This window comes from Oncorhynchus mykiss, chromosome 21 (genome assembly GCF_013265735.2).
Source record: "Oncorhynchus mykiss isolate Arlee chromosome 21, USDA_OmykA_1.1, whole genome shotgun sequence".
Taxonomy (NCBI): Eukaryota; Metazoa; Chordata; class Actinopteri; order Salmoniformes; family Salmonidae; genus Oncorhynchus; species Oncorhynchus mykiss.
This window is the reverse complement of record NC_048585.1, coordinates 54,314,698-54,337,187: the sequence shown is the minus strand read 5'-3', so window position 1 is coordinate 54,337,187 and position 22,490 is coordinate 54,314,698. Positions and strand designations below refer to the sequence as shown.

The following is a 22,490-nucleotide window of genomic DNA, read 5'->3' as shown; positions in this document are numbered from 1 at the left end:
AATGTAGTGAAATAAAAGTAAAATTTGTCAAAAATATAAATAGCACAGTAAAAGTACAGATAAACCCCGAATATGACTTAAGAAGTACTTTACACCACTGTGGATCCTTTGATATGAGAGAGAGAGAGAGAGAGAGAGAGAGAGAGAGAGAGAGAGAGAGAGAGAGAGAGAGAGAGAGAGAGAGAGAGGGAGAGAGAGACAGAGACAGAGAGAGAGAGAGAGAGAGAGAGAGAGAGAGATAGAGAGATAGAGAGAGAGAGAGAGAGAGAGAGAGAGAGAGAGAGAGAGAGAGAGAGAGAGAGAGAGAGAGAGTGCGCATTGTTGAGGTTTTGGCCATGAACATGGTTCCCTCACCACCACACCCACCCCTTCCCCCAGGGGAGCAGAGCTGGGGCCTGATGTGGACACACTCTGTCTGGGGTGAGCACAGAGGGACTGAGGGCTTGATCTGGAGGGTAAGCATTTCTCCCAAACCCTAACCCTTAAGACTGAAAGACTGGGTCTACGAGGAACTTCATCCTCTTAAAATGTATTTACAACCTGCTTTTGTGATTATTATTTAGTATTTACAGTTTTTTTTTTCAATTGCTAACAAGCATCGGTCAATACTGAAGCCCCTTTTTCAAAACTCTTCACACAGTCTGCATGACCGACATGCATCTTGGCCAAACAGTTCATCTCACCTCCAAAACTCCAAAACACTTCATACATGTCTCAGAATAAGCTCGTTGGACCAGAACACTGGCAACAGTTCTCACTCAGAAAGCATACGTTGTCACTCCTAACACACTGACCTAAAAAACACTAACAACAGAGAGCATTACATAAACTATGAACTTATCTCTTTGAAGTTGAAGTCAATGTGCTTTAATAGCCTTTATCTTTTCTATATCTTTGCATATTGTAATTTACTTGTGAAAAATAAAAAGTTGAAACAAAAAACAATTCCTGAAATTCCAGGGTTGCAATAATAATTACAACAAAAACAACATGTATAGTATAACACTCATACTGTACAGTAATGTGAGGGTTCTAGTTCTCATCAACATGTATAGTATAACACTCATACTGTACAGTAATGTGAGGATTCTAGTTCTCATCAACATGTATAGTATAATCACTCATACTGTACAGTACTGTGAGGGTTCTAGTTCTCATCAACATGTATAGTATAACACTCATACTGTACAGTAATGTGAGGATTCTAGTTCTCATCAACATGTGTAGTATAACACTCATACTGTACAGTAATGTGAGGATTCTAGTTCTCATCAACATGTATAGTATAACACTCATACTGTACAGTAATGTGAGGATTCTAGTTCTCATCAACATGTATAGTATAATCACTCATACTGTACAGTACTGTGAGGGTTCTAGTTCTCATCAACATGTATAGTATAACACTCATACTGTACAGTACTGTGAGGGTTCTAGTTCTCATCAACATGTATAGTATAATCACTCATACTGTACAGTACTGTGAGGGTTCTAGTTCTCATCAACATGTATAGTATAACACTCATACTGTACAGTACTGTGAGGGTTCTAGTTCTCATCAACATGTATAGTATAATCACTCAGTTTAATCACTCATACTGTACAGTACTGTGAGGGTTCTAGTTCTCATCAACATGTATAGTATAACACTCATACTGTACAGTACTGTGAGGGTTCTAGTTCTCATCAACATGTATAGTATAATCACTCATACTGTACAGTACTGTGAGGGTTCTAGTTCTCATCAACATGTATAGTATAACACTCATACTGTACAGTAATGTGAGGATTCTAGTTCTCATCAACATGTGTAGTATAACACTCATACTGTACAGTACTGTGAGGGTTCTAGTTCTCATCAACATGTGTAGTATAACACTCATACTGTACAGTACTGTGAGGGTTCTAGTTCTCATCAACATGTATAGTATAATCACTCATACTGTACAGTACTGTGAGGGTTCTAGTTCTCATCAACATGTATAGTATAATCACTCATACTGTACAGTACTGTGAGGGTTCTAGTTCTCATCAACATGTATAGTATAATCACTCAGTTTAATCACTCATACTGTACAGTACTGTGAGGGTTCTAGTTCTCATCAACATGTATAGTATAACACTCATACTGTACAGTACTGTGAGGGTTCTAGTTCTCATCAACATGTATAGTATAATCACTCATACTGTACAGTACTGTGAGGGTTATAGTTCTCATCAACATGTATAGTATAATCACTCATACTGTACAGTACTGTGAGGGTTCTAGTTCTCATCAACATGTATAGTATAACACTCATACTGTACAGTACTGTGAGGGTTCTAGTTCTCATCAACATGTATAGTATAATCACTCATACTGTACAGTACTGTGAGGGTTCTAGTTCTCATCAACATGTATAGTATAATCACTCAGTTTAATCACTCATACTGTACAGTACTGTGAGGGTTCTAGTTCTCATCAACATGTATAGTATAATCACTCAGTTTAATCACTCATACTGTACAGTACTGTGAGGGTTCTAGTTCTCATCAACATGTATAGTATAATCACTCAGTTTAATCACTCATACTGTACAGTACTGTGAGGGTTCTAGTTCTCATCAACATGTATAGTATAATCACTCATACTGTACAGTACAGTGAGGGTTCTAGTTCTCATCAACATGTATAATATAATACTCATACTGTACAGTATTGTGAGGGTTCTAGTTCTGCATTTGGCCACAAGTTCTCATCAACATCACATCTTATATCTTCTCTGGCGATGCATCTTGGAAAGTGTCTTCTGGAATGTCTAATCTAACCCTGGCAGTCTTCAGGAGAAGTGTCTCCACACCCTGGCCGTCTTCAGGAGAAGTGTCTCTACACCCTGGCCGTCTTCAGGAGAAGTGTCTCCACACCCTGCCAGTCTTCAGGAGAAGTGTCTCCACACCCTGCCAGTCTTCAGGAGAAGTGTCTCTACACCCTGCCAGTCTTCAGGAGAAGTGTCTCCACACCCTGCCAGTCTTCAGGAGAAGTGTCTCCACACCCTGCCAGTCTTCAGGAGAAGTGTCTCCACACCCTGACAGTCTTCAGGAGAAGTGTCTCCACACCCTGGCCGTCTTCAGGAGAAGTGTCTCCACACCCTGCCAGTCTTCAGGAGAAGTGTCTCTACACCCTGGCAGTCTTCAGGAGAAGTGTCTCCACACCCTGGCCGTCTTCAGGAGAAGTGTCTCCACACCCTGCCAGTCTTCAGGAGAAGTGTCTCTACACCCTGGCAGTCTTCAGGAGAAGTGTCTCCACACCCTGGCAGTCTTCAGGAGAAGTGTCTCTACACCCTGGCAGTCTTCAGGAGAAGTGTCTCCACACCCTGCCAGTCTTCAGGAGAAGTGTCTCCACACCCTGACAGTCTTCAGGAGAAGTGTCTCCACACCCTGGCCGTCTTCAGGAGAAGTGTCTCCACACCCTGCCAGTCTTCAGGAGAAGTGTATCTACACCCTGGCAGTCTTCAGGAGAAGTGTCTCCACACCCTGGCCGTCTTCAGGAGAAGTGTCTCCACACCCTGCCAGTCTTCAGGAGAAGTGTCTCTACACCCTGGCAGTCTTCAGGAGAAGTGTCTCCACACCCTGGCAGTCTTCAGGAGAAGTGTCTCTACACCCTGGCAGTCTTCAGGAGAAGTGTCTCCACACCCTGGCCGTCTTCAGGAGAAGTGTCTCCACACCCTGCCAGTCTTCAGGAGAAGTGTCTCCACACCCTGACAGTCTTCAGGAGAAGTGTCCCCACACCCTGCCAGTCTTCAGGAGAAGTGTCTCCACACCCTGCCAGTCTTCAGGAGAAGTGTCTCCACACCCTGACAGTCTTCAGGAGAAGTGTCTCCACACCCTGGCCGTCTTCAGGAGAAGTGTCTCCACACGCTGCCAGTCTTCAGGAGAAGTGTCTCCACACCCTGCCAGTCTTCAGGAGAAGTGTCTCCACACCCTGGCAGTCTTCAGGAGAAGTGTCTCCACACCCTGCCAGTCTTCAGGAGAAGTGTCTCCACACCCTGCCAGTCTTCAGGAGAAGTGTCTCCACACCCTGCCAGTCTTCAGGAGAAGTGTCTCCACCCCCTGACAGTCTTCAGGAGAAGTGTCTCCACACCCTGCCAGTCTTCAGGAGAAGTGTCTCCACACCCTGCCAGTCTTCAGGAGAAGTGTCTCCACACCCTGGCAGTCTTCAGGAGAAGTGTCTCCACACCCTGACAGTCTGCAGGAGAAGTGTCTCCACACCCTGACAGTCTTCAGGAGAAGTGTCTCCACACCCTGACAGTCTTCAGGAGAAGTGTCTCCACACCCTGCCAGTCTTCAGGAGAAGTGTCTCCACACCCTGCCAGTCTTCAGGAGAAGTGTCTCCACACCCTGACAGTCTTCAGGAGAAGTGTCTCCACACCCTGACAGTCTTCAGGAGAAGTGTCTCCACACCCTGACAGTCTTCAGGAGAAGTGTCTCCACACCCTGGCAGTCTTCAGGAGAAGTGTCTCCACACCCTGACAGTCTTCAGGAGAAGTGTCTCCACACCCTGGCAGTCTTCAGGAGAAGTGTCTCCACACCCTGACAGTCTTCAGGAGAAGTGTCTCCACACCCTGACAGTCTTCAGGAGAAGTGTCTCCACACCCTGACAGTCTTCAGGAGAAGTGTCTCCACACCCTGCCAGTCTTCAGGAGAAGTGTCTCCACACCCTGCCAGTCTTCAGGAGAAGTGTCTCCACACCCTGACAGTCTTCAGGAGAAGTGTCTCCACACCCTGACAGTCTTCAGGAGAAGTGTCTCCACACCCTGGCAGTCTTCAGGAGAAGTGTCTCCACACCCTGCCAGTCTTCAGGAGAAGTGTCTCTACACCCTGGCAGTCTTCAGGAGAAGTGTCTCTACACCCTGGCAGTCTTCAGGAGAATTGTCTCCACACCCTGGCAGTCTTCAGGAGAAGTGTCTCCACACCCTGGCAGTCTTCAGGAGAAGTGTCTCTACACCCTGCCTGTCTTCAGGAGAAGTGTCTCCACACCACCCCACATTCATAGCATCCAGTAAGGACATCTGATCATGTGGATGTTGGTCATAAACCTTCCATCTCCACGCAGAGAAAACCTCCTCTATGGGGTTTAGGAAGGGGGAGTATGGAGGCAGGAATAGTACTGACATCCTGGGATGTGCAGTAAACCAGTCTGTGACTGCAGCAGAGTGGTGGAATGCCACATTATCCCACACAACAACAAAGGTAGAGGGGAGTTTCTTGCCCCTCTCTCCTCCGCTGGCACAAGTCGATTATGCAGGTCATCCAGAAAATAACTGAGCCTCTCTGTATTGTAGGGGCCAATGAGTGGTTTGTGTAACAGAAAACCATCACAGGACAGTGGTGCACATTGTGATGTTAGCTCCTCTCTGTCCAATCACATTTCTTGCCCTGCGGCGTGTTTTTGCCAGGTTGAATCCAGCTTCATCCACAAAAGATGAATGTACGTGCAGTTTGCCTGGTTTCCATCTCCATTACTCTCTAAAATACAGTAAATCCTGTTTTACAGTACTTTACATTATGCATAGCTGGGTATCTACCCTGTTTGGTTATTGAACAGGCATCTTACTTGGACATATTGATACCGAGGTTCTTTCACACGTTCACCAATTCTGATTCATCCTTATTTTATGTTTCTCTATGACTCTGGCAACAGTTGTGCTGACCATATTCACATTCCCAAAAGTGATTTTGTCTGCCCGCACTATGTCTGCCCGCATTTCCCTCAGTTGTATTGCATTGTTGCCAATTACCATGTCAACAATGGCAATTTCCTGCACATCTGATAATATTCTGTTTTCTATGTTTCAATCTGCTTTTACTGCAGAAATGGTTACTGGTTACTGCATTCTGTTTTGAATGTGTTTTTAACAGTTTTGGAAACATTGTGTTAGCATTTGAAAGCATGTGCTGCAAATATATAGTTTTGCAGGTGGTGGAGTATGAATGAGAAAAGAGTTCAGGGATTTCGGAGAATGTGGTCATTGGATGCGTTTTGTGTGAAAGCAAATGAAAAATAATTCACAGTTTGGTCCACACACACTTCTGTTTCGCTGACTGTGTGAAGAGTTTCGACAAGGTGACTTCAGGTTTGACCGACGCAAGAAAGAAAACCCTGTAAATACGTATTTACATTTGTATTTAAATATATTGGAGATAAGTGCTATATCATGCCGAACATATGCTTATAATGCTTAGCTATCCTCTGGGTCCAAATATAGACCTACAGTCAGACATATTTTAACACCCAAAGCCACATGCACTGACACTAGTCAAGTATTGGTTAAGCAGCTTTCTTCACTATCAGACCTCATTCTACAATCTATGTGAAATGAGACCCAAAACCTATTGTGTTCAACATGAGAACTGTGTTGGTCACAGGTGTGTGAGTGTGCGTTTTATCATTAGGTTTAACACACCAAATCAAATCCCTTGCCTCAGAAACCTTCCTCCAAACCACCGCCCGGTCCGACCCCAGCCGGGTTCGCATTACAAACACTCTATAACATTCTCCCAAAATGTCAGTATTATACAATGGAACAAAAACACGGTATGGAATTGATTTTGCCCAAGGACAAAGACATTAACAGCTAGATCATAAAAGTATTAAGTTGGCAACAAGGTTAAAGATCGACTCTTGCCTATACGTCTCCATGGCGATGTCGACTGTAAATTAGACACAAGCTGTCATCGTGTGATGGTCAATCACCTGGTTTATATACCGACTAGGCATCCACAGCGGAGAAGGGAGGAATCTGGGCAAGGCACTGCTGGCATCACATCAGATGAATGCAACATGGTACACACACCATGGGGCTGTGTGAATGTACGCGCATGTGTGGGTAGAATACACTGAGAACAGGGAGTACTGAGGACAATGATCTCTCTCTCTCTCTCTCTCTCTGTCTCTCTCTCTCTCTCTCTCTCTCTCTCTCTCTCTCTGTCTCTCTCTCTCTCTCTGTCTCTCTCTCTCTCTCTCTCTCTCTCTCTCTCTCTCTCTTTCTCTCTCTCTCTCTCTCTCTTTCTCTCTCTCTCTTGCAAAACACCAGTCTCAACGTTACAGTGAAGAGGCGGCTCCGGGATGCTGTCCTTCTAGGCAGAGTTCTCTGTCCAGTCTCAATGTCAACAGTGAAGAGGCGGCTCCGGGATGCTGGCCTTCTGGGCAGAGTTCTCTGTCCAGTCTCAATGTCAACAGTGAAGAGGCGGCTCCGGGATGCTGTCCTTCTAGGCAGATTTCTCTGTCCAGTCTCAATGCCAACAGTGAAGAGGCGGCTCCGGGATGCTGTCCTTCTGGGCAGAGTTCTCTGTCCAGTCTCAATGTCAACAGTGAAGAGGCGGCTCCGGGATGCTGTCCTTCTAGGCAGAGTGCTCTGTCCAGTCTCAATGTCAACAGTGAAGAGGCGGCTCCGGGATGCTGTCCTTCTAGGCAGAGTTCTCGGTCCAGTCTCAATGTCAACAGTGAAGAGGCGGCTCCGGGATTTTTCATCTACAATAGTCATTTACAACATTAACAATGTCTACACTGTATTTCTGATCAATTTGATGTTATTTTAATGTTTTAAAAAAAAGTGATTTTCTTTCAAAACAAGGACATTTCTAAGTGACCCCAAACTTTTCAACGGTAGTGTATGTGATTTGTTGTGGACAGTGACACACCATGAGATGAGTAGTCTTGGTGTCGGACTTATAACATAAAAATATTTTAAAAATCTTTGTCCAGTTTGAGGTGAGTAATCACTGTTCTGATATCCAGACGCTCTTTTCGGTCATACGAGAAGGTAGCAGCAACTTTATGTACAAACTAAGTTACAAACAATGCAAAAAAAAACTAAAAAACTATCAGTTGGTTTGGAGCCCGTAAAACGGTGCCATTATCATCATAATGCACACGCACGCACGCACGCACACACACACACACACACACACACACACAGAGGGTGGAAGTTTAGGGGTGATACACGGCATGATAAATCACTAGTTTATAAGTCACGGTGATGCTAGGGGAGGGAGCAGGCCGTCAACATTGCCACAACGCTACTCTCACAACGTTGGGACAACGTGATGAGAGGCCAGGTGGAGAACACACACGCTGAGGTTCTGGAGCGCTGTGGAAGAGCTCGTCTCAGTCTCCCTGTAGGATGGTAGGATTCATAACCAGATCACCACAGGACTGGAGACTGGAGTCTCACAGGACAGAGGGAGGGAGGGAGGGAGGGAGGGAGGGAGGGAGGGTGGGAGGGAGGGTGGGAGGGAGGGTGGGAGGGAGGGAGGGAGGGAGGGAGGGAGGGAGCGAGGGAGGGAGGGAGGGAGGGAGGGAGGGAGGGAGGGAGGGAGAGAGGGAGGGAGGGTGGGAGGGAGGGAGGGAGGGAGGGTGGGAGGGAGGGAGGGAGGGAGGGAGGGAGGGAGGGAGGGAGAGAGGGAGGGAGGGTGGGAGGGAGGGAGGGAGGGAGGGAGGGAGGGAGGGAGGGAGGGGTAGAGCTAGAGAAAAGAGAAAATATCTTTGCCCTAAGTGCTGAGGTAGAGAGTGAGATAGAGGCAGAGAGAGAAATAAAGAAGGATGGGGGAGGGGGGGGGGGAGAGAAATATGATGGCTTCTCACCTCCAGTCTGGTACGGTCCACATCTCTGGGTAGCTTCACCCTCACCCTGTGGGTCACAGACAGCACCTCATAGGGGTACACCTGGAAGGAACACATGCACACAGGAAAAAACACACGCTGTCACCTATTTAACACTACAGCCAGCCTGGGGAGAGAGATAATATAATCTACAATAGATTTAGCCAAAGATATCAAAGTGTATTTGCCAAACACATGACGCTAACATGATGTGAAACATTGACCCTTACCTTGTACTCTGGAGGAGAGGACAAAGGAAAGAGTGAAAAAGAGGGAGAAAGAGAGAGAGAAATGTCAGATTAATGACTGTGTAATTATTTCAGTATGAAAACTACCATAAAAGAGCAAATCAATTACAGCACAAATAAAATACATAGATGCAAATGAAAGTGATTATTTTAATAACTTATGAGATATTGTGTTCCAGCTCAGTACGTCAAAGGCTTTAAAAAAGCCTGGGACCCACTCTCTCCCACTGACACAAAACACACTCCCCCCCCCCCCCCCCCCCCCACCCCCCCACACACACACACAGACTCTGTGAAACTATGCTTTTACAGGCTTGGCACTGTGTGTGCTCTCTGGCTGAGGAATAGCAGGAGCATGCTGAGGCAGACAGCTCTGGAGCGGTGACTCACACTGATGTAACTCATTAGGCAAAAGGATGTGGCTTCAGCAGCCTTGAGTGAAAACCCGTCCACCTGAACTGCTTCCCATTAAAAGTGCATTTAATTTATTTTAATTTAACTTTAAATTAACTAGGCAAGTCAGTTAAGAACAAATTCTTATTTACAATGACGGCCTACCAAAAGGCCAAACGCCTCCTGCAGGGACGGGGATAAAATAAATGATATATACAGTATAGGACAAAACACACATCATGACAAGAGAGACAACACAACACTACATAAAGAGAGACCTAAAGACAACAACATAGCAAGGCAGCAATACATGACAACACAGCATGGTAGCAACACAACATGACAACAACATGGTAGCAACACAACATGGCAACAGCATGGTAGCAACACAACATGACAACAACATGGTAGCAACACAACATGGCAACAGCATGGTAGCAGCACAACATGACAACAACATGGTAGCAACACAACATGGCAACAACATGGTAGCAGCACAAAATATGGCACAAATATTATTGGGCACAGACAACAGCACAAAGGGCAAGAAGGTAGAGACAACAATACATCACACAAAGCAGCCACAACTGTCAGTAAGAGTGTCCATGATTGAGTCTTTGAATGAAGAGATTGAGATAAAACCATCCAGTTTGAGTGTTTGTTGCAGCTCGTTCCAGTCGCTAGTTGCAGCGAACTGAAAAGAGGAGCGACCCAGGGATGTGTGTGCTTGGGGACTTTTAACAGAATGTGACTGGCAGAACGGGTGTTGTATGTGGAATATTGTAGATCTAGGGTCAACCTTTTTCAACATGGCATCAATGAGCTAACAGATCTAGTATTGTAGATCTAGGTCCTACCTCTCATTCCTCCCCAGCTGTGGGAGTCCTGCTGGTCTGGGTCAACCTCAACATGGTCGGCAACCTCCTGGGGAGGACGCACACGCACACACGCACGCACGCACGCACGCACGCACGCACGCACGCACACACACACACACACACACACACACACACACACACACACACACACACACACACACACACACACACACACACACACACACACACACACACACACAGAGTCGGTTTAGACTAAAAACAGACAAGGTCAAAACACCTAACTCCATCTGGTCGTATTTGACAGTTTCCAGACATCATGCGTTTACTGTACCGTGCAGTAACAAAGAACAGATTTGTTTTTCTCTACGTTCCTTTTCTCTTTGGGTCAAGGAGAAATGACACAAAATATGTCTGTCCGAAGGTCGCTATAATCACAGAGAGGTCGACTCACACACATTCTCAACTGCACACTGACTGTAGACTTCACCGACTCGCACACATTCTCAACTGCACACTGACTGTAGACTTCTCCGACTCACACACATTCTCAACTGCACACTGACTGTAGACTTCTCCGACTCACACACATTCTCAACTGCACACTGACTGTAGACTTCTCCCACGGACTCAAATCTGCTTTCAGAAATATTACAATGTATTGATGGAGTTTAGGGGAACTGGCTTAGCTACAGTGCCTTCGTTCTGGTTTGGTTCAGGTCCCAGTCTCAATGTAACTGAATCTCTGGTGTTTCTCAGGGTGGGACAGAAAGGAAGACGTTCAGAAAAAGCAACTTCTCCATCCTCAGCTCATTAAATCAATGGACGTGATTCATATGGAGTTGATTTGAATTGATTTCAGGTGTTTTCAACATCATTTTGTAGCACATGCTCCCATCACTTCCATGTATCTTGTGGTGGTTTAGGTTAGCTGAAGTTTGTAGCACATGCTCCCATCACTTCCATGTATCTTGTGGTGGTTTAGGTTAGCTGAAGTTTGTAGCACATGCTCCCATCACTTCCATGTATCTTGTGGTGGTTTAGGTTAGCTGAAGTTTGTAGCACATGCTCCCATCACTTCCATGTATCTTGTGGTGGTTTAGGTTAGCTGAAGTTTGTAGCGGCTGTTTTAAAGAAAACTGAACCCTGGATTACAAATTCTCTTGGCCCACAGACTACACAGACTACTTTCAGGGTGAGGAGCCATCTGACATCAAGTTGTAAAATAGTGGACTACTCCTTTAGCCCCCCCCCTCCATAATAGCCATACATTGCCTCTGCCTCAGCTGCCACAGGCATTGGCTGGTGAGGAGTAACAGCCAATCCGGTTACAGAATTAACGTATTCATTGTAACACGCTACTGGGGTCTGATACGGTCCACATTTCTCATTTCCTGCTAAACCTTCAACTATTTCACCCCTCTGTCTACCCCAACCCCATACTTCAACAAACACTTAAGCAGCAATAACACACCATTAAGGTTAGACTAAACCTCCTCGGTGGTAGCACAACCATCATAATAAACTCTTTCTCCTAATAGTCTGTACAGTCAGTGGTAACGAGTGATAGGCCTACATGGAATCTGATTATAAAAGCTGTAACACATGATTTCCCGGTCCAAAAGTTTAAAAAAACACCCAACCTTCCTATGTTGATAAGGGAAATAGCTTCCTTTCCTAATCACATCTTACAACTGAAACAATTTTTTTATTCTCTTTAACAAGGCAAGTCGGCTAAGAACAAATTCTTATTTACAATGACGGCCAACTGGGGAACAGTGGGTTAACTGCCTTGTTCAGGGGAAGAACGACAGAAAAATACCTTGTCAGCTCAGGGATTCGATCTAGCAACCTTTCAGTTACTGGCCCAAGGATCTAACCACTAGGCTACCTGCCACCCCGTATAGGTTAACATCTATTGTATAGGTTTACATCTATTGCTTTCAACTATCATAAGGCTGCTACCTCAGTGATCCTGGAGAAAAGGACACAGGACACAAGGATAGAAAGTCAGCTCAACTATTGAGACACAGACCAATTCAGCCTTTTTGTGACACCAACTTCACTTTCCCTTGGCCATAACTCACTTGTTCACCCTCGATGACAGAAAAGGCGATAAACATTACCACCTGGTGGTTAAATCAAACACTGCACCCAGTTGGCCCGCCCTTCTCACAGCAATCACCACGGCACCTTATTTAATGAGCGGCGAGCCGAGAGAGGCCTACAGACCAATCACCGTCTCTCTTTAAAGGAGTTCTAATCGTTAGCACGCTTGACTAAACCCGTCGGGATGGCGACAGCCACACCTCATTTCCATGTTTTGAGGGAGATTTCCATTCCCTCACTGAGCTCTTTTGGAATCGAATCAAATTTGATTGGTCGCATACACATATTTAGCTGATGTCATTGCCAGTGTAGCGAAATGCTTGTGTTCCTATCTCCAACAGTGCAGTAATATCTAACAATATCTAACAATACACACACATCTAAAAGTAAAATAACGGAATTTAGAAACACAAAAAAAAAAACATTCTGTGCTAATTATGTAAGAAATATCACAAAAAAACGGCAAGGTTTCTTAGGCGCTAGAAGCAGAGCTGCCATGTCTGTCGGCACCATCTTCAAGTGTCAAAATGACACATCGAATCAAACGCCTGGCTGGGATAGGACCTAACTGACTGTCCCCCTGCCAGATGCCCACTCCCTCATTAGAGATGCCAAAACCACAACCCCTCCGCCCTTATTGACGCTTAGATATAATTGGGGTATCACATTGTGTCATCGGAGTGTGAAGCCACCTGGTGCAAATGTGTGAGTGAGTGTGAGTGTGTGAGTGAGTGAGTGAGTGAGTGAGTGAGTGAGTGAGTGAGTGAGTGAGTGAGTGAGTGAGTGAGTGTGTGTGTGTGAGTGTGTGTGTGTGTGTGTTAGGGTACTATTCCTCATGAAGGAGAGAGAGAGAGAGTGTACGTGAATTGCGATGATGGCACTCGACACGCTACACGAGGCGATGGCAGTGAGATGTGAACCTGCTGAACCAATGTGACAGTACTGATCAGTAGTAGGTCACATAGTACATTTCTATGTTACTTTCCTCACAATCGCACTGGTTATTATGCCTTCTAATGAAAGTTTTTATTTTACTATTCTTGTACGCAGTTGTACTTTACTGTAAATCAAAACATGTTTAGGTATTTGTGAGTTGGCCTAAGTGTTGCCATAACTCAAAGCTATAGGAACTGATTTATACATTACGTTTGACGTTTGAGTAATTTAGCAGAGGCTCTTATCCAGAGTGACTTCCTGTGTTCACTTTACAGTCTTTGAGTACGACAACGTACCTTGTATATGCCATTCCTTCCATATCCTGGCAGGGAAGCACACTTATTGTATGGGAAGTCTGTAAGAAAAGAAACACATATCTGTCATCTATAAAAACCCATTTGCTACTCTATTAACCTAAAGTTAATGCACTGGTTGAGCCCCTGCCTGTCAAGTAAGATTTGACCACTGATTGGCTACTCACTGGTCCGGGAGGTGTCAGTGGGCAGGCTGCAAGTAGACTTCCTGGGGTCCAGCAGGTACTCTGGGAGGGGTTCGCCGTCTATCTCACTCTTCAAGATCATCCAACTGGTCCTTGTCTACATAGAGAGATTGACAGTGAGATGGATGAATGGACGGATGTAGTGATAGATTCTATATGTTGATGGATGGATGGATGTAGCGATAGATTCTATATGTTGATGGATGGATGGATGTAGTGATAGATTCTGTATATAGATGGATGTAGTGATAGATACTGTATATAGATGGATGTAGTGATAGATTCTGTATATAGATGGATGGATGTAGTGATAGATTATGTATATAGATGGATGGATGTAGTGATAGATACTGTATATAGATGGATGTAGTTATAGATACTGTATATAGATGGATGGATGTAGTGATAGATACTGTATATAGATGGATGGATGTAATGATAGATTCTGTATATAGATGGATGGATGTAGTGATAGATTCTGTATATAGATGGATGGATGTAGTGATAGATTCTGTATATAGATGGATGGATGTAGTGATAGATACTGTATATAGATGGATGGATGTAGTGATAGATACTGTATATAGATGGATGGATGTAGTGATAGATACTGTATATAGATGGATGTAGTGATAGATACTGTATATAGATGGATGTAGTGATAGATTCTGTATATAGATGGATGGATGTAGTGATAGATTATGTATATAGATGGATGGATGTAGTGATAGATACTGTATATAGATGGATGTAGTTATAGATACTGTATATAGATGGATGGATGTAGTGATAGATACTGTATATAGATGGATGGATGTAATGATAGATTCTGTATATAGATGGATGGATGTAGTGATAGATTCTGTATATAGATGGATGGATGTAGTGATAGATTCTGTATATAGATGGATGGATGTAGTGATAGATACTGTATATAGATGGATGGATGTAGTGATAGATACTGTATATAGATGGATGGATGTAGTGATAGATACTGTATATAGATGGATGGATGTAGTGATAGATACTGTATGTAGATGGATGGATGTAGTGATAGATACTGTATATAGATGGATGGATGTAGTGATAGATACTGTATATAGATGGATGGATGTAGTGATAGATTCTGTATATAGATGGATGGATGTAGTGATAGATACTGTATGTAGATGGATGATGGATGTAGTGAAAGATAATATATATAGATGGATGGATGTAGTGATAGATTCTGTATATAGATGGATGGATGTAGTGATAGATTCTGTATATAGATGGATGGATGTAGTGATAGATACTGTATATAGATGGATGGATGTAGTGATAGATACTGTATATAGATGGATGGATGTAGTGATAGATACTGTATATAGATGGATGGATGTAGTGATAGATACTGTATGTAGATGGATGATGGATGTAGTGAAAGATAATGTATATAGATGGATGGATGTAGTGATAGATTATGTATATAGATGGATGGATGTAGTGATAGATTATGTATATAGATGGATGGATGTAGTGATAGATACTGTATATAGATGGATGGATGTAGTGATAGATTCTGTATATAGATGGATGGATGTAGTGAGATTCTGTATATAGATGGATGGATGTAGTGATAGATAATGTATATAGATGGATGGATGTAATGATAGATTCTGTATATAGATGGATGGATGTAGTGATAGATACTGTATATAGATGGATGTAGTTATAGATACTGTATATAGATGGATGGATGTAGTGATAGATACTGTATATAGATGGATGGATGTAATGATAGATTCTGTATATAGATGGATGGATGTAGTGATAGATACTGTATATAGATGGATGTAGTTATAGATACTGTATATAGATGGATGGATGTAGTGATAGATTCTGTATATAGATGGATGTATGTAGTGATAGATTCTGTATATAAATGGATGGATGTAGTGATAGATACTGTATATAGATGGATGGATGTAGTGATAGATACTGTATATAGATGGATGGATGTAATGATAAATTCTGTATATAGATGGATGGATGTAGTGAAAGATTCTGTATATAGATGGATGTAGTTATAGATACTGTATATAGATGGATGGATGTAGTGATATATACTGTATATAGATGGATGATGTAGTGATAGATACTGTATATAGATGGATGGATGTAGTGATAGATACTGTATATAGATGATGGATGTAGTGATAGATACTGTATATCGATGGATGGATGATGTAGTGATATATTCTGTACATAGATGGATGGATGGATGTAGTGATAGATTCTGTATATAGATGGATGGATGTAGTGAGATTCTGTATATAGATGGATGGATGTAGTGATAGATAATGTATATAGATGGATGGATGTAATGATAGATTCTGTATATAGATGGATGGATGTAGTGATAGATACTGTATATAGATGGATGTAGTTATAGATACTGTATATAGATGGATGGATGTAGTGATAGATACTGTATATAGATGGATGGATGTAATGATAGATTCTGTATATAGATGGATGGATGTAGTGATAGATACTGTATATAGATGGATGTAGTTATAGATACTGTATATAGATGGATGGATGTAGTGATAGATTCTGTATATAGATGGATGGATGTAGTGATAGATTCTGTATATAAATGGATGGATGTAGTGATAGATACTGTATATAGATGGATGGATGTAGTGATAGATACTGTATATAGATGGATGGATGTAATGATAAATTCTGTATATAGATGGATGGATGTAGTGAAAGATTCTGTATATAGATGGATGTAGTTATAGATACTGTATATAGATGGATGGATGTAGTGATATATACTGTATATAGATGGATGATGTAGTGATAGATACTGTATATAGATGGATGGATGTAGTGATAGATACTGTATATAGATGATGGATGTAGTGATAGATACTGTATATCGATGGATGGATGATGTAGTGATATATTCTGTACATAGATGGATGGATGGATGGATGTAGTGATAGATTCTGTATATAGATGGATGATGGATGTAGTGATAGAGTCTCTACATAGATGGATGATGGATGTAGTGATAGAGTCTCTACATAGATGGATGGATGGAAATATTGATAGATACTGTATATAGATGGATGGATGTAGTGATAGATACTGTATATAGATGGATGGATGTAGTGAGATTCTGTATATAGATGGATGGATGTAGTGATAGATAATGTATATAGATGGATGGATGTAATGATAGATTCTGTATATAGATGGATGGATGTAGTGATAGATACTGTATATAGATGGATGTAGTTATAGATACTGTATATAGATGGATGGATGTAGTGATAGATACTGTATATAGATGGATGGATGTAATGATAGATTCTGTATATAGATGGATGGATGTAGTGATAGATACTGTATATAGATGGATGTAGTTATAGATACTGTATATAGATGGATGGATGTAGTGATAGATTCTGTATATAGATGGATGGATGTAGTGATAGATTCTGTATATAAATGGATGGATGTAGTGATAGATACTGTATATAGATGGATGGATGTAGTGATAGATACTGTATATAGATGGATGGATGTAATGATAAATTCTGTATATAGATGGATGGATGTAGTGAAAGATTCTGTATATAGATGGATGTAGTTATAGATACTGTATATAGATGGATGGATGTAGTGATATATACTGTATATAGATGGATGATGTAGTGATAGATACTGTATATAGATGGATGGATGTAGTGATAGATACTGTATATAGATGATGGATGTAGTGATAGATACTGTATATCGATGGATGGATGATGTAGTGATATATTCTGTACATAGATGGATGGATGGATGGATGTAGTGATAGATTCTGTATATAGATGGATGATGGATGTAGTGATAGAGTCTCTACATAGATGGATGATGGATGTAGTGATAGAGTCTCTACATAGATGGATGGATGGAAATATTGATAGATACTGTATATAGATGGATGGATGTAGTGATAGATACTGTATATAGATGGATGGATGTAGTGATAGATTCTGTATATAGATGGATGGATGTAGTGATAGATACTGTATATAGATGGATGGATGTAGTGATATATTCTGTATATAGACAGATGTAGTGATAGATACTGTATATAGATGGATGGATGTAGTGACAGATTCTGTATATAGATGGATGGATGTAGTGATAGATACTGTATATAGATGGATGGATGTAGTGATAGATACTGTATATCGATGGATGGATGATGTAGTGATATATTCTGTACATAGATGGATGGATGGATGGAAATATTGATAGATACTGTATATAGATGGATGGATGTAGTGATAGATACTGTATATAGATGAATGGATGTAGTGATAGATACTGTATATAGATGGATGGATGTAGTGATAGATACTGTATATAGATGGATGAATAAATGCATGTGTAGGTTAGTAGATGAGCAGATGGATGGATGTAGTGATAGATACTGTATATATATGGATGGATGTAGTGATAGATACTGTATATAGATGGATGAATAAATGCATGTGTAGGTTAGTAGACGAGCAGATGGATGTTCAGACAGACGGACGAACGGACAGACAGGCGGACGGACAGACAGACGCCTCACCTTGATGTCGTCTCCTTCTTGCCAGGAAGTTCTAGAGGCTGTAAAACAGTCATACATTATGTTACAAACCACGCTCCTGCTGTAGTACATTACTGTAGAACCTGTCACATCACAGTCACTGTACCGGGCCTTACCACACATCTGTCTACCAGCTACCTTACAGTACGCACAGAAAGACTGCCTCCTACAATAAATCAACTCCACACTATGACATCATCATTCCGAGACAGCCTGTCAAGAATCTCCAAATGGGTCATGGCATAGTTACAGTACTGTTGTATAGCTAACTATTACTCGTATGTATAGTATGAATTCAACTAGCACTAAACAGTTTGCTCAAATGGCCAGTTTATGAGACAGAAAGTGTGCCTATTTACTGGGAATAGCTGGTGAAATAGTTGTTTTTTTTTAATGCAGGAAAACGACACACGCAAATGCATGCTCTTGTTCATGAGATCATGCCTGCTAGAATATATACAAACTAAACTGAAAACTGTTACTCATAAATTGAGAATAATGTCACATTCTTCATATGGCTGTGATTTAGTCATATTTCATATGTATTGTAGATGTTGAAGAGCTGTAGAATAATCATTCATTGTGTAGCCAGAAGATCATACAACACATGCATTCTTATATTCTAAGGGATGTTGGGCATCTACACACTCACACATAGAAACACCAAATAGAAACACGACATACACAAAGGGTTAAGTGGAACAGGAAGTGACCAAGACACCATCAGCACCACAACACCAAGTGAGTCATGTTCTCGACCAATCACAATGGACACAACACATGTACTAGTAGAACCAATGAGCTACTCAGATGGGTACGGTCAGGCATGTAGGAATGAGCCGAAACATAATCACAAAGGTGTAAGAAACAGAAAAGGATGAATCAAATATTATTAAAATATGTTATAAAATATTGAATATGGCCATAACAGTTCTCAATGTCAGGCTTTCAACTCAGGCAACAATGAAGTGGATTGTAATTTAGATACTAGATCACATGTGATCACATGTCCCTGTATATGGCTATGTTTGAGACAGGGAGCAAAAGAGGTCCTAACCTCATCAGTGTGTTATGGACCACTATATACAGTGGTCCATTAACTAGGCAAGTCAGTTAAGAACAAATTCTTATTTACAATGAGGGTCTACCCCGGCCAAATGTGATACAGCCTGGATTTGAACCAGGTACTATAGTGACACCTCTTGCACTGAGATGCAGTGCCTTAGACCACTGCGCCACTCGGGAGACCACTATGCTGCAACGTTACTGCACATTTCAAGATGGCTACTTGAATTGGTTGCAGTGACTCTGTTGCCTGAGTTCTAAAGCCTTGTCCGTTGAATAAGACTGGACAGAATAATGGGTCAAATAGAAAGGAATAGGATGAAGTTGCCCTATAGACACTGATCTTAGATCGGTTTCATGTTCCCCCCTAATGGTTAGAGTGGGAGGAAAAAGCTGATCCTAGATCTGTGTTTTATGGGCATTTTCTACTAGGAGCGTATGGTGACAGGTGTCATGCGACACATCGTGCAGAGACCAGACCAGGAAGTTAGACCAGGAAGTAGAGGAAGAGAGTGGACTGTACCATGCTGTCTGTAGATAGGGGGTTTTCTATAGATATTATCTATCTTGACCTTAGTCTCTGAAGATGAGAGGAGAGTAATGAAAGAAGCCCAGGATGAGAGAGACAGAAAGAGAGAGAGGGTGAAAAAGAAGCATGAGTTAACGGTTATTGAGGGATGGAATAGTCTAAGAAGCAGCGGAACGATAGGGGCAGCATACTTCATGGTAGATTCAATACGCCATATGCCATTTTGGTTAGAACTGGCACGACAGACACATCATCACTTGTTGTCATTGCAACATTCAAAAACATGTCATTTTGATCATTTAATGATCCTGTGGTCATGTGAAGCTGAAACCCATGGAAAAATATTTCCAGAACAATGGTAATTGTTGATCAATGTCGTATCCAACAATAAATGCACTAATGGCAGAGTCATGAATAATATACATCTTTATATATTTTCCCTAATTACAACACATCATTCATTACTGCATCTAGAGCAAATATAACAAGCATCATAACAAACAAATAAACACATCAAACAATAAATAAAAGGACAAATGATTCAATTAAAATGATTAAATTCAAATGATTCAACTCAAATGATTCAACTCAAACGATTCAATTCAAATGATTCAACTCAAATGATTCAACTCAAATGATTTAATTCAACTGATTCAATTAAAGAAATGGGGCAAAGTGACTCTTTCTACCCATAATTGACACAATATGCCTGTTCCAAGCTGACCCAGTCCATCAAACGTTCAGTGACAGAGACACTTAGCTAGCAACAACTGCAATACATTAACTAAACTACAATCTTTTTAGGATAAATAATGAATGAAATACAACACATGTGGGTCATTTTCTACCCTGTTTCAGCCACTGCCAGCACCGCTGAACAATACACATATGAAAGCCATAAAAACAATGGTTAGAAAACACATTAAGTATATAATCACTTTGTTCATTTATTTACATCAACTCCATCCAAGTATGGGACTTTTTTTTCCATATGGCTGAATGACACTGTAAAAGTCAATGGAAACAGGATGGATCAAAAGGAGATGTTACGAGAAGAGTCAGTTACATCCAATGAGTCTTATCAAAGGATGGTTGACAGAATAGGATGCCGGGTCAAAGACTTAGACTTCTCATCGTTGTGTCTGTGACAGTAGACTCTCCATTTTAAAGTAGTCAATATCTTCTTCTACTACTTCTATGAGCTGGGAAACAAACTGAAAGGGTGTAGTAGGATATTTATAGAAGTGATTTGAAAAATCTTTCAAAAACTTCCAATAGAAGTAGTTGATTTTAGCCGCATTTTTTGAAAACACACAAATACACAGTAACTAAATATTTATATAAGAAAAGTTAAATGTATTTGCATAATAAGAGGATATGAGGATGTTGATACCATGTCTGTGTTAGTGGGTGAGATTCTAATAAATGTCTATTAACCTGTGAAACTGAAGACACATTCAGCATTCAGATTTAGACATACCTCAACATATAGTATATAATAGAGCACAACATACCTCAACATATAGTTTTTAGTAGATCACAACATACCTCAACATATAGTTTTTAGTAGATCACAACATACCTCAACATATAGTATATAATAGAGCACAACATACCTCAACATATAGTATATAATAGATCACAACATAGGAGGAAGAAAGAGGAAAGGGAGAAAGAGAGAATCAGAGAGAAACATACATTTAGAAAGAGAGAGGGAAAGGAGACGGATAGATTGAGGGACAGTGAGACGGATAGATTGGGGGATAGTGAGACAGACAGATTGGGGGACAGTGAGATGGATAGATTGAGGGACAGTGAGACAGACAGATTGAGGGACAGTGAGACAGGTAAGTCCGGAAGAAACCATTTGACAGGGATACAGACACTAACACAGGAAGACAGGGATAACAGAGAAGGGTCTCCCCCAGACATCAGATATATCTACTTAGATCTGTTACCTAGACAGACCTGGACAGAGACAGCAAACAGATGGCGTGGTCCAATAAAGAGAGAGGTTGTTTTGGGGGGGGGTCAAGGGTCATGGATTCTAAGGCGAGAGGTCGAAGTGAAACAGCAAACCTACCTGGTACGTGGAAATGCCTGGGAGTTGCCACATAGGTGAAGGAGGGAGATTTGCCATCGGAATACGTGGACAAACTGGGGGTACTCCGACCACTTTCACTACCTCCAATGGGGAAAGGATGGGGAGGGACGGGACGGGGGGGGGGGGGGGGGGGGGGAGAGAAAGAGTCGTGGACAAAAGAGGGGGGGCAAGGAATTATGCTGTTATGCTTATTTGTCAAAGCTTTAATTATGAAGCTGATCTACCATTATATAACTAACTGACTTGATTACCCAGCAGCCATTAGTGTTGGACCATGAGTTTTTCTGGACCTGTTATGCAGACCAGGAAAACCTCCCGGCTCTTGTTATTGGTAAAGACTCATATCCATACCATAAATCATGACTGTAGCATGACTTAATCATGACTATAGCATTATTGTAGCTTATGAAAATCTTAAAAAGGCAGAGTGCTCTAAAATAAAATGTAGTTGGCTAGCTATAGGCTTTACAGGTAACAGCAATGCATTGT

The 22,490-nt window shown here is 41.8% G+C and overlaps 1 protein-coding gene across 15 annotated transcripts in view; it reads right to left on the bottom strand.

The window, feature by feature from the left end:
- The window catches only part of LOC110500735 (actin-binding LIM protein 2-like), a 136,099-nt gene that overhangs the window by 5,394 nt on the left and 108,215 nt on the right, over positions 1-22,490 (bottom strand). For 10 of the 15 annotated variants that reach the window (XM_036958217.1, XM_036958224.1, XM_036958215.1 and 7 more), the window contains 8 exons: positions 21,981-22,082; positions 19,892-19,948; positions 18,286-18,323; positions 13,644-13,758; positions 13,459-13,517; positions 10,139-10,205; positions 8,871-8,878; positions 8,623-8,703 (listed from right to left, as the gene is read on the bottom strand). In XM_036958217.1, coding sequence (XP_036814112.1) covers positions 8,623-8,703; positions 8,871-8,878; positions 10,139-10,205; positions 13,459-13,517; positions 13,644-13,758; positions 18,286-18,323; positions 19,892-19,948; positions 21,981-22,082 — 527 coding nt within the window. The remainder of the gene's footprint in view (positions 1-8,622; positions 8,704-8,870; positions 8,879-10,138; positions 10,206-13,458; positions 13,518-13,643; positions 13,759-18,285; positions 18,324-19,891; positions 19,949-21,980; positions 22,083-22,490) is intronic. The other 5 variants (XM_036958221.1, XM_036958223.1, XM_036958226.1 and 2 more) reach the window with 2 other exon arrangements.